This window comes from Anser cygnoides, chromosome 1 (genome assembly GCF_040182565.1).
Source record: "Anser cygnoides isolate HZ-2024a breed goose chromosome 1, Taihu_goose_T2T_genome, whole genome shotgun sequence".
Classification (NCBI taxonomy): Eukaryota; Metazoa; Chordata; class Aves; order Anseriformes; family Anatidae; genus Anser; species Anser cygnoides.
Genome location: NC_089873.1, coordinates 165,847,438 through 165,860,359, shown reverse-complemented (window position 1 = coordinate 165,860,359; position 12,922 = coordinate 165,847,438). Strand labels below are relative to the sequence as shown.

Below are 12,922 nucleotides of genomic sequence, written 5' to 3'. Positions count from 1 at the left end.
GCCAATGCATTAAACTTACTGACCTAGCAGTAACTCACTCTGAATATGTATTCAGCTTCCCTCTGTTCCTGTGGGACCACACATTGCAGTTAATATTTCAAAGCAACATTGGAACTACAAGAGCGTGGAGTTACTTGTGTATCTATTCCTTGGCCTCTCCACTTCTAGTTGTATAACAAAATGATTTTCAGATAGCATCCAGGCCTTTACCACTTAGATTTATTGCACACTTGTTCTCATGTAATTTAATTCGAGGTGTTTTAACACATAGACAGCATTCACTTCATTCCAAGAAGACAGAGAACAACTTTTAGAAAAGTAACTTTCAGATTAATGGGTGAAAAAATATTTGAATAATCTCTTTCCTAAGTAATACACACTAGAATTGTTTTCTACTTAATCATACCTAATTGTAAGAACAACAACAAAAAAATACTAGTATTGCCAAGATAGCAGAAATACCTTGTCCAAATAGGACTTCATAAGAGCAAAAGATTTCTTCTTGTGGTATCCATCTGTATTGACTGTCAATGCACAAAGCATATTGCCATCTGTATTTTCTACCGTTTCCTCCATTTTTCCCATCAGACCAAGGGTCTGGTGGTTTTTTTCGTTCATTGTTTTGTAACAGGAGATATTTTCTCACATATTTACTACATGACTTCATAATTTGGCATATATTTACATTCTGTATTCTGCATTTCTACTTTACTGTCATCAGTTTTATTCGCTCTGCCTGACAGAGCACATTCCATTCAGCTCTGTTTGTTAAACGGAAACTCCGAGGCCATATGGGGATTTTTTCTTTTTCTTTTTTCTTTTTTTAAATGTTGTTTATTTCCATAACATAACATGTTGGGTATTGCCAAGACTAGGGTTTTAACATCATACCTGTACCTGGAGAAACACTGAAAAAAGTATACCACACACATTTTTTAAAAATGTATTTAATTCAGGGATGTATTTTCTCAGGTAGTGCTCACCACCAGGGTTTGTTGCCCACAAATATTTAAACAATTATATTTAATTACAAGGTGTTTAAAAAAAGTTATAAACACATAGATTTTAAACAGATAACTGGTTTTAAAGATAAAAGAAGTCAAACTTGCATGCAGGCAAGTGTTCCCTCCTGTGATTCTTCTCTTGAAGCACACATACCTCTCCGATGAGGTGGAAGCAGATGCTTCTTGCTCACTGCTAGAACCCCCTCTGCCACCTGTGTCAAACTCCGTCAGTTCTTGCATTCGTTCTTCACAGCAACATCCAGTTTGTATCGCATTACATAAAAATACAGCTTTTAAGAAGAACTTCTCAGAGACGAGCACACGCTGCAGCAGCCTTTATTTATGGACTGAGTCCAATTTCCTCTGGCTTCGCAGATTACTCCACAAAATTGGCTATGAAAACATAGCTCTGTGGCAGCTTGCTATGCCTTTTTTTTTTTTTTTTCCCCAAAACACCAAGATATACTGGAGAAGCTAAATCAACGCCACTGTGAGCATTGGCTTCCTGAATCTGTCTGAAGCATAGCTATGTCTGTTTGGCTGATCATTTTCCTTCACTTCTTTGGTTTCCTCTTTTATCCATGCTTGTGGCAGTTAGTGTTTTAATTGTCTGGGAGACAACAGAGACTTAAGGATCTGACCACACTACAAATTTAGACAAAGTATTATTTGCCTAGCTGTGACAAGCTTGTCAGTATATACCTGAACTAGTTTTAAACTGTCTCTGTGACTAACAGGAAATAGCTGTGGCAATAGAAAGATCAGCGCAGACTGCAAAATTCGTCCTAGACCAAGGCAAATATTTGAGATGTTTTCCACCCTAAGCTCTGTGTTGCAGTAATTACAGTTTAGGCTGGTTCACATATATCTGCGTGGTATTTGGACATAACCAAGGACCAGGTTTACAAGACTATATATATGTATGTAAACACTCAACAAAGATGACAACGATGTAATTGAAAATGCGTATTCATCTAAAAAATCTTAAAAGTAGACGCGTGTTTCTGTTAGTGATGGCTCTGGTATTGCCTGTGTTCCCTAGGAAAGGAGAAGAAAAGATGGAGAAAGCCAAGCCAGCCTCCTGCTGTTTCTTTCTAAGAAATTCAGTCCCAGTGGCTTCTTTAAGCCAACTTCCTGCTTAAAGTATCTAAATCCACAGAGATCAGAAACTGTATGCATAACCAAGAACTTGGAATTGAAACAAAATAGTTTATAATCAGAGGTTGAAAGAAGTGGAGAAAATAAATACAGTCAGTAAATTCGCATCCTGGTTTCAGATCAGTCCATGAGTAAATCAGGTACATTAATTTATTAGCTTTATATTTGGAAAAATCTATTTATTTCCCCCGACATTATTTGTATTAGAGGTTTGAAAACCACTGTTCAAGATGCAAAATGAAGCCACAAAGTCTGATGTTTTTTTCTCTTCAGTTTTTGATATCAAGGTACAGCTTTTATTCTAAATTTTATATATATTACAGGAAAAAAATAGCACAGTAAGCATAATATTTACTTAAAATAGTGTAAAATTGTAGAGTGATATAAACATGCAGCATTGGTTTTATGTATGTTTATTAAGATAACATTAACCTAGTTTTGATATCTACTCTCTTAATGTGTATGTTCCAGCAGAAACTATAAAAATTCAAATTGACTTATACAGGCAAAGAAGTGTAAAGTTAAATATAGCACTTCTGTATTTGATGACCACTGATAGAACAATGAGTGAAAAACAAGTCTAAAGTTGTTAAGTCTTGTACTGCTTGCCTTTGTGTGATTAAGTTCAGACTTGTCTGAATTCAGATCACATCCTCTAAGTCAACTTTTCACAGAACTGAGCTTGCAATAGTTGTTACTACCAAGAAGATTGCTTTGTAGGCTCATTTCCATAGTAGAGCAAAGTTTAAACTGTTGCAAACTTGCTGACTAAACGCAAATAGGTTTCTTCTTTCCTGAAACAAATCTGAAGCAATGTATTTTTTTAAATGTCATTTTGACACTATTTTCTTTACATGGTGAATATGTTCCATAAACACAGCTCTTTTACAGTAAACAATTTACTACATGATCCAGAAAACAGTGATAAGCGTTACTGTCTCTGTAGGCCCTTAAGGTTTAAGAAGGTCAAGCTGAAAATGTAAATATAAAAACTAACATTATTCAAGTGTTTTAGTCAACATGACTTGTTCATCAAAGTAATAAAACCCTAATAGTTCTGAAGTTAACGTCTTACATTCAATATATACTTATATATACTTGAATATATTCAATATGTACTTATAAGTCTTAGTGCTTGCTGATTACTTTGCCCTGTACTATGATTACTGTGACTTAATACTATGTCATAGTCAAAACTTCTGGAACCAGACCGTTAAATTAAAATACAGAGATAGCACTATTTTGAAAATACAAAGATCTGACAGAAATGCATGACCTTCCTTTTTTAGCTTTCTATCATGCAGCGACACAGCCACCTACTCAGTTACTTAGAGATAACAAAGAGATCTACAATGTTCCAGAGAAAACAAGAACTGAAAGATGGACATATTCAAAGCCTAAATTAGTTACAATGTCTATTTTGAGGGTAGTCCCATAAGCGCTTTGATAATATTACTAAAGAAAAAGAAGCTGGGTCTCTGTGTATCTTCTAATTTGCATCATTCATCCAAAATTTGTCCCTAAGTATGAAACTCTTCCCGCACAAACCTTCTGAATCCACCGCTACCTCTAGGGTGCTTTTTCCAAGCTTCTACAGAATATTTTTAAATTTCACAATTAAAGATCTTCTAGATCTTGCCTACAGTTGTTTCTTCTTTTAAAAGACAAGTAATCTGTAGAAGTTCAAATGTCAAAGTTGCATCTTAATAAATGCTTTCTGAATTGTACTCTAACATTTACAGAGTGAATGCTATTTGGAAGCTATTAACTAATGCCCAAGTTTTAGTTTCTAGGACAGTGCATTCGACAGAGCTGAGAGGTACATAAAAAAAAAAAAAAAAAAAAAAGGAGGTCAGGTGACATTTTCAAAATGTGCCATGAACACTTCAGAAAGGGTTTACTTTTGGGAAATTTGTTTTGAGCAGTATAGAAGACATGAAGTTAAACCTATTATTACATGACTGATCTAAATTCCATTTCCCATGGAATCTGGTAATACAATTAAGAGTTTTTCCTTCTATTTGGTAACAGAAGCACAGTACAGGACTCTGTACATGCTATTTCTAAACTCAACTTGACCTTTAATAATAATTGTTCCTTTTAAGACAGAATAATTAAACATAGAAACTTTCATTATGTACAGAGGGAGAGAGGAAAAAGGAGGAAATCCTGCTAGGAAAATAATGACATTAATCTGTTTGTAACACATATGTCTTTGCCAACTTTGTTTCCAAACCGGCAGGGCTTTACACACGCAACAAAGTTCTACAAGAAACAATAGGAAATGCAAGAAGCAAGACAGAAGTCCCGCAACATCCCAACTGGGGCTCGTTGGGGTCCCTTTGCTGAGTGCTGCGCTAGGCAGAGGCTGGCTTCAGGAGGTCACAAGGCGTCATATACCCACCCCCCTCCTGCCTCATACTCCAGCACAGCTTTACTCCCACACCCGACTGGAGACAAGCCACGGAGCTCTCCCTCCACCTCTCTGCCCTCCTACACACTGGGGCTTAAAACTCAGCTCCCTCAAGTCTTTCTCCAGGCTGCCTGCATGAAAGCTCTCGCCCCGCAGCTCCGGGCAGTCTCCAAGTAAACCAGTGGCCTGGCGAAAGGCGACCACCTGGATGGGATAAAGCTCTGCCACGCCAGCGATGGCAAGAAACCGCTTTCTGGAGAGCGTTCACCTCTTGGGCCAGCCATGCCCCGTACTCGGTGTGAGCGGCAGGGAGCTGTGCTCTCAGCATTTTCCAGATCGCCCCACACCGCAGCCGCCTAGCCCAGCGTGCGAGAGCCCCGGCGTGAGTCATCCCGGCCCCACTGTGGGCGACCGTGTTTTTCACTGCTTCTGCCCCGCCAGGTCATAAAGCACGCGGGCGTGGAGACGCTTTATGGGTTTCAGGAAACATTTACAGGTTTTAGGAGACGTTTAAGGGCTTTAGGAGACATTTATGGGGTTTAGGAGACATTTAAGGGGAAGGAGGGAAGGAAATGGCGGCAGTTTGCCACACTCTTGTCAGAGCGTTTTGAACTGAGGGCACACCAGCCCAACGACTTAACACGCAGGGAAACGCCAACTGAGACACCCGCAGGCGGCGCACTAGCTGCCTGGAGGGGCCACACGCCGCCCGGTACGAGCCCGGCCGCGTTTTGGGGCGGCCACAACCCAACAGAGCCACCCTGCCCCCTCCCTCCCCGCCCCACCGCTCCCTCAGCGGTCGCAGCTGCGCGCATGCGCGGGCGGGGCGGCTCGCGGCGCTCCGTCACGGAGGCGGGGCGGGGCCGCGGCTCCCAGGGTTCCGCCCCTGGAGGGGGCGGCGGGGGCAGGGCCGGGCTGTGCCGGGGCGGCGGCGGCGGCGGCTCCGCTGGGGCGGGGAAGGGAAGGGGAAGGGACGGGGACAGGGACGGGGGAGGACCGGCACGGCACGGGAAGGGAAAGGAAAAGAAGGGCCGGGCCGGTGGGGTCGGAGGAGCGGCCAGCATGGAGCACCACCAGCCCGCCAGCCGATACCGAGTGGTGAGCGCCTTGTCCCCGGCGGGGAGGGGGGCGAGCCCTTTCCCCGCCCTTTATATTTTATTTTTAAATTAATTAATTTATTTTTTTTCACCCTTATTTTCTCGGCCGTCTCTCGTTTGGAGGCTGTGGATCGCAGGCGGGTGACCTTCAGGCATTATACTCCATAAGGGTTTGCCGCATGCCTGAGCTGCTGGCACTGGCTGCTTTATTTTTATTATTTTTATTATTATTATTTTTTGCAGTTACTGCTTTATGGTCGGTTGTACCCGTCTGTGGGTTTTGTTGCCGGTTATACCTGTCTAGAACCCTGTGATTGTGTATCAGCCTTGTTTAATATCAATTGTGCTCAATATAAAAGGTTGTTGGTCGAAAAAGAGGATGTGAGCACAGCCAGTGTCCTCAAAAGTTTCAGTGTAATCCCTCAGTTCCTTCTCCTTTATGACTTTCGCAGTATAAGTTATGTACATACCAAAGTCTGAAATCTCTGCTACTGCTCATAATTCCTGTTTCTTCTATGATCTTTCACCTGAGTGCTGAATTTGTCTTACTGGCCTTGTTTTTTTTTGTTGTGTTTTTTCTTTTTTCTTTACTACATCTTGAACGTCGAAAACAATGTCGACAGAAGTCATCACATCTACTTGTGCATACATTGTATGTCCGAGGCTTCTTTACACATTTCTCTAGATATAAACGTTGCCTCTGGGTTCCAAGCGATAAGCTCGCTTTAAAGTAGAAATAAATGCTAATACCTATATTCAGGTTCCTAAGTCGTGACGTACAAAAACGTAGCAGCAAATACCTTGTTATAGGTCTGGCATATTTCTGTTGAGAGATCGGCAAGCAGTGTGGGAGGTTTCTATGTGCTCTTGGATGGTGGTACGCTGGGACTGTCACAGAGCTGACGAGCAGAGCCGGCAGCCTGTGACTTCTGAGGAGCGACGTGTGCCTTCCGTACAGCAGCGGGTCCCAGAGCGCTTTGTGGGTCAGTGCTTCTCTTCCTGCACCACATGACCATAATTTAGCTAAAGTCAGCAGAAGTCCTGAAGTCATTCCTTCCTTTTTTTTTTTTTTTTTTTTAACAAAGTCTCTGCCAGCAGCCTTCAAACGCTGTATCCTCCTTAAGGCCTCAAATAACCTGGGTATGTTTTAAGTTTAAAAAAAAAATAGTTCTGTTACTCAAAGGAGTAGAATAGAACATGGGAGGATGGAACAAAGAAATAGTTTGCCTCTAGTATTTTAAGTTATATCTGGAACTTCCAGCTGTGATGCTGATGCCTAGCTTTGCATAAATGCTTCTTGGTGTGGCCTTCCGAAAGGGCTAATCTTAATGTTAGACAGTAAGCGTTAGCCCATTCTGTTCCCCACGTATGTTAAATTCTGTGGCCAATTTATGTCACTGAGGTTTTGTTAGAGAAGTGTCTCTGAAGCCTTTGCAATTACAGCACGTTAAATTCCATTGAATTTATTGTAAGTCATAATGAAAGTGCAATTTTAATCTCTGATGTACTCTGGAGTTTAAAATACCTTCCTAATTACTATCCCATAGGTAAGACCATGTTGTTTCATCTTCTCTCCATTATATCTGACTGCCAGACATTGAGATTTTTGTAATACTTAGTTACTGTGTTGGGTCAGGGAATGGAAGGAACCATCTGCAATTGCAGATGTACTTAATTAGCACCTGACTATTCAAGCTTGTGATCTTAAGTGTTATGAGGTATTTGCTTGTGTAATGTCTGTGATAGGTAGTAGGCAGTAGATTATTGCAGATTTTACGGTCATGTCCTAATCGTTGAGGACAAAATATAGAAGTGAAATACTACTTAACATGGCTAATACTGCATTGGTTTTGTGCGTGTACCACTCCCTAGTGCTAAGCTTATGAAATCTGACCAGTTCTGATATGTTCACAATATGTCCTTTACTTTTTGCCTTCATGAGTAATAGCAAGAACTCCTTTTTTTTTTTTCCAGTTCTGCCTTTACTTCTAACTGATTTTTTTTTCCTCTATTCAGTGCAAGTTCTCTTCTAAATAGTAACAATTATTGGCTTATGTTTCTGTTCATAGCAGTGACAGTAGGACTTCAGTGAAGTTGAAGGAGCTACCTCACTGCTATCTCTTCTTGTTTGTGGCTCCTTTAAACAAGTTAAAAGGCTTTAAGAACTATGGGCACTTGAATTTTAAGCTTTTGCACAACAAGCCACTTTTAGCACTTTTTATGAGATAAAATGTCTGATCATAAATTTAGCCCTCATTTTTTTTTTTTTTTTTTGTGACAAACTACTAATGCTTCATTCTGCATCCTATTCTTTCTTTTGCATCTGTGTTTTATTTAAAAAGCATTTGAAAAATGTTCAAACGATGCAACTGTTAAAAAGCTGCTGTTTGGAATTGCAGCAAAGTAAGTGTTGTAAACTAAGAGTGGGCAGTAAATCAGCATTACGTAACTATCTGCCGCAGGCGTGTGTGACTTGTATTGCTCTCTGCCCCTCCTTTTTCGTCCTCCCTTTATAGGGCAAAAAGACAACTAATTGATGGGTAAGAACTTGTCATGCTTTCCTGCAGGAATATGACATCAGAAATAAATCAGCCAATCTTTGTTGTCTTGCTTTACTTCCTTTTTTTTTTCCCCCCTTCTTAGTCACTTACATACTGCAATTCTGTGGGTAAATGACTTAAAACTTCAATAAAACTTCAATTCAGGCATAATCAGTTCAGTTGTTTTCCTTTCTCCTTGCTGTCTTTTTTTTGTTTGCTTGTTTTCTTCCCCTGTTCTGCTCGTTATTAGACAAGCGGAGTGAGGCATAAACTCTAGGAAAACTATAATTAAAAATTCTTCAGTGATCACTTTCTGATTCTTTTTAACTTCTTGCTCTGTCATCTGACTTCAATTTGTGCATTGCTATCTTGCTGTCTGAAATGTTTGCTCGTAGTCCAACTTGTTTGCAGAAAAAGATGACTCGAATGATGCTTTGTGAATCTCTACTGAAGCAAAGCAAAAGAAAGGCATCTGTTTTCTGCAGTGCGTAAAACTGAGGAAGCGACTAAGTCCTAAAGCTTGCAATTGCTTTTTTCTTTTTTTTTTTTCTGTGAAATGTGGTTTTCCAGGTAAATGAGTCATGAGGGAAGACTTCAAATCCACGAGTGATCTAGGTGCATAAAACCCATCGAAAGCTGCAGAATTTGTATTCTGAACTGCTTAAAAATTATAACTCCCCCCAGATGTTTCCTGATTAAAGCTTTAAGGTTGTTTTTCTGGGATCAGGTAGCCAGCAATCTTTGATTTATATGGGAGGTCAGACCTATATAGGTGAGTGGTAAAATGGCTAGGTAGGTAGAGCAAGAAGCAGCTGTCCACATGGATGTCAGTTTAGCTGTCACTAGACTTGCCAGTGCCACTGGAGCACGTGGGGTTTGGGAATGCTGCTGTGGATTGTGAGTGATGTGTGATGCCAGACTCCCAAGACCTCAGACTGCTATTGTATGGCACTATACAGGATTAAAGAAACTGATTTTTTTTATAGGTGTGCGAATCTTATATAAGTGTGAAGTTGCGCATGCTTTTTAGGAACAGGATGAAGAAATGAAAGTTGCTACTATAAATACTTAATTCCAGTTAATTCCCCTACATAGTGCTACACATTGTGAATAGTTTTAAAATTATCTCAGATAACGCTTAATATTCTGCATCTTTTCTGTGGTGGGTTGACCTTGGCTGGCTGCCAGCTGCCTACCATGCTGCTCTCTTACTCCCCCCCCTCCTTGGCAAGGCAGGGGGGTGGGAAATATAGGAAAATAGGATGAGATACCTCATGGATTGAGATAAGGACGGGGAGATTGCTCACCAGTTACTGTCACAGGCAAAACAAACTTGATTTGGGGAAGACTAATTTATTGCCAATTAATACAAGCAGAGCAGTGAGAAATAAAGAGAAAACTAAAACTACATTCCCTCTACCCGCCTTCTTCCTAGGCCCAACTTCAATATTAACTCTTCTACCTATTTTACCAGCCCCAAGTGGCACAGGGCCATGGGGGCTGCAGTCAGGCCATAGTGCTTTGTCACTGCCTTTCCTTCCTCATCTTCCTTCTCTTCTCCTGCTCCAGTGTGGGGTCCCTCCTGCAGGATACAAGTCCTTCAACAACTGCTCCCACACGGCTCCGTACCACGGGGTCCATCCCCCAGGAGCAAACTGCTCCAGCACGGGTCCCCCACGGGCGGCAGCTCCCCCCAGGCCCCCTGCTCCTGCGTGGGCTCCTCTCCACGGGCTGCAGCTCCGGCCCGGGGCCTGCTCCTGCGGGGGCTCTCCATGGGCCGCAGCCTCCTCCAGGCCACATCCACCTGCTCCACCGGGGGCTCCTCCACGGGCTGCAGCGTGGAGATCTGCTCCGTGTGGGACCCGTGGGCTGCAGGGGGACAGCCTGCTCCACCAGGGGCCTCTCCATGGGCTGCTTTTGGCAGTGGTGTGTCCCTTTTGGAGCTGGTTGGAACTGACCCTCCTCTGACATGAGAGAGAGGGGGGCAGCTCCCAGTCTCTTAGAGAAACCACCCCTGCACCTTCCCGCTACCAAAACCTTGCCACATAAACAGTACATCTTAACTCCGTTGTCACTGACTCTTTACTCTCACAATGTTATCTGGTTGAACCTTAATCAAAGTCAAATCGTCTTTTTAGGTCTTACATAAACATGAAAGTCAGCTTACAGGAGAAATGTGCACAAAGGAAATTTTCTCCTTTCTTTCTTTTTATGGGACTAAGTAGTGACTGGCAAATAAATAAAAACCAAACCGATTATTCTGCATATTTGAAATGAGAACTCTAGCCTATATCTAACATATTTATTGTCTTTGGAGCACTCTTATGTAATTGGTATTACTGGACAGATCGAGCTAGCTTACATTAGGGAGATTTCTGTTGCTTTCCACAGATCTGATGGTGAAGTCAGAACTGGAGATAAGATGCTGCACTTCAGAGATTCAATTTATGGTACTGAAGAATATTGAGTAATGATGCATTAAGTGATAAGCTTTGCTGTTGCTTGCCTATGACAGTTAAACTGGCACTTCAAGGGATGCAAACCTCATATTTATTGAAGATAAACTTTTTTCAGTGCACCTTATTTTTGTACTTGAAGCTCCTAGCATGGACCTTTTAATAGTTTAGAAGGACTAATGAGGATCTACTGAAACGAGGTGGATTACACTTTTAAAGAATGGGCTGTCTTTGCACCTCAGATACTTTTATGATTTAATAATAAAAACTTAAAATTTTGAATATTTCTGTAACGTTTTTACCTGTGGCAAATTTGTCTATTAAAGAGTATGTATTTTCTTGAAAGAATAGCTTAATGTTTTTATAAACTTCCTCTATTTTTTGAGGAATCTTGTCACAAACGAAGATGAAAATTTATTAATGCTTAAGTATGTTTTCAGATACAGTAGTGATGCAGTGAATGTTTAAAAAGTAGTACGTTTTACATTTTTTCACTTTTCAGTTATGTTTTTGAATACTTTCTGTTCCATATGAAACAAGGAACTAAACCTCAAATCTCTGTGTGCTCCTCTCCAGTCAAGGAGATGAGGTACCAGATATTTACAAGGAGACAGAAAGTATTATACCCATTAAGCAGGATGCTCTGACTTGGTGTGCTGGTTTTGGATCCCTTTTTGGAGGACCACAGCTTCAATACCCAGCTCTGTGCCTGATTCAGAGGAAGAAGCCCTGTCTCACTGATAGAGCAGGAGCGGCTGCAGCTACAATAGCTTGCTGCTGCTTTGTGTGGGCGCAGGTTGTGGCATGTGGGTAGCTTCCTGTCTCTTTGGTGGGGACGCAAGGGGAAGTAAGGTGGGTTTTTATCAGCCCCGTGTACAAATTGGATTAGTTATATAGGGCACCAGTATTACCGTACTGAGCAAAATGAGTAATGTGCACTGGTAAAATGTACCTGGGTTGTTCCACTCATGTCTTGCTCCAAAAGTATTTTTAGGCATAAATTTAGGGTTAAGTCTGAGCAAGAGATAGGCAGGGAGGAAAGGATGGAAATATCACTGTCCGTTCCGGTGCAGCAAGCTGTTGGCTTGTGAAAGCTCTGTGTGGGGGGGGTTAGGTTCTTAAAAGAAGGATATGCCTGCCCTAAGATGTGACATTAAGCTGTGGAAGGTAAAAGGAAATCTTCAAGCTGTTGTGTACCTGACACATCTAGTAAGTCTTGTAACTCTGTTAAATAGTAATAAAAGGCAGAAGTTTGGTAGCAGGAAGAAAATGCTTTCAAATAACACGGTTCTCAGCAGAAGACACCTGTAATGTGGCCAAGCTTGATCTGTTCAGATCATGCGACTTTAAAAAAGAGGAACTTGAAGCACTCTGTCAGCTTCTTTGCATGAAAAATGAGGTAGGAAGTACGTTAGGAGAGCATCAGAAACCTAGTACTTAGAAAGTGATGTGTTAATATAAAATTTTAGTAGAAGTCTTCCAGGTGGGGTGAAAATGAGGCACTTAGGAGAAATGCCTAATTCTAGGCTGTATTTGAAACACTATTCCCAATGACAGTGTTAACAAAACGACGAAGTATGTATCATCAGTACAACTGGTAGTATGTATCATTATTCCTAACTTCTTGGGACCTAATCCCTAGTTTTCTGTTGTAGATTTGATCATGGTGTTGAGTTGCATAGTCTCCAAACCTCCTCCTAGACTTCAGGTGCTTAAGCTGCTTTGGAAAGGGGAATGATGGCACATACCAGCACACCCACAGTGGGCAAATCGATTTCACGCTGAGAAGAAAAGTAATCTGAAGAGGAGATGGGCACAAAAGAATGAAAAAAATTGGCAACTTGTTAGCTTGGAGAGGCACTGCCAACCCTTCCTACTGAAGCTGAACTATTGTACAGCCAAGACTGTGGGTTTGAGCTGCCTCAGGCTTAGGTCTCCCACTTCCTGGACAAGTACTGTAACAGCTAGCATATTTTAATAAAATGGGCACCCCCCTTGCCAGCTGTGTTTTTAATGAAAATGACTAACTTCTTCTGTTTTGTGCTGAAGTCATTTCTGACTTGCACAGACAGGGCTCACAGATGTCAGGATGTGGATGCCTTATGGCTTTGAGACTTATAATGAAAGTGGAAAATATATTTCCATTTTAACATTTAACTGTTTATTCCACTTAAGCATCATTTCCATTATCATAGGCTAAGATTAGCCTAAAACAGGAACAGTCTAACTTACTTTTCAATCGCTCTGTAACCAA

The 12,922-nt window shown here is 41.3% G+C and overlaps 1 protein-coding gene across 5 annotated transcripts in view; it reads left to right on the top strand.

Moving 5' to 3' along the window:
* Positions 1 to 4,715: 4,715 nt before the first annotated feature.
* NDFIP2 (Nedd4 family interacting protein 2) overlaps positions 4,716 to 12,922 on the top strand; it is a 141,506-nt gene continuing 133,299 nt past the window's right edge. For 4 of the 5 annotated variants that reach the window (XM_048047471.2, XM_066987140.1, XM_048047472.2 and 1 more), the window contains exon 1: positions 5,374 to 5,673. In XM_048047471.2, coding sequence (XP_047903428.2) covers positions 5,389 to 5,673 — 285 coding nt within the window. In that variant the 5' untranslated portion in view covers positions 5,374 to 5,388. Of the gene's footprint in view, positions 4,958 to 5,373; positions 5,674 to 12,922 lie in introns of those variants that run through there. The other variant, XM_048047473.2, reaches the window with a different exon arrangement.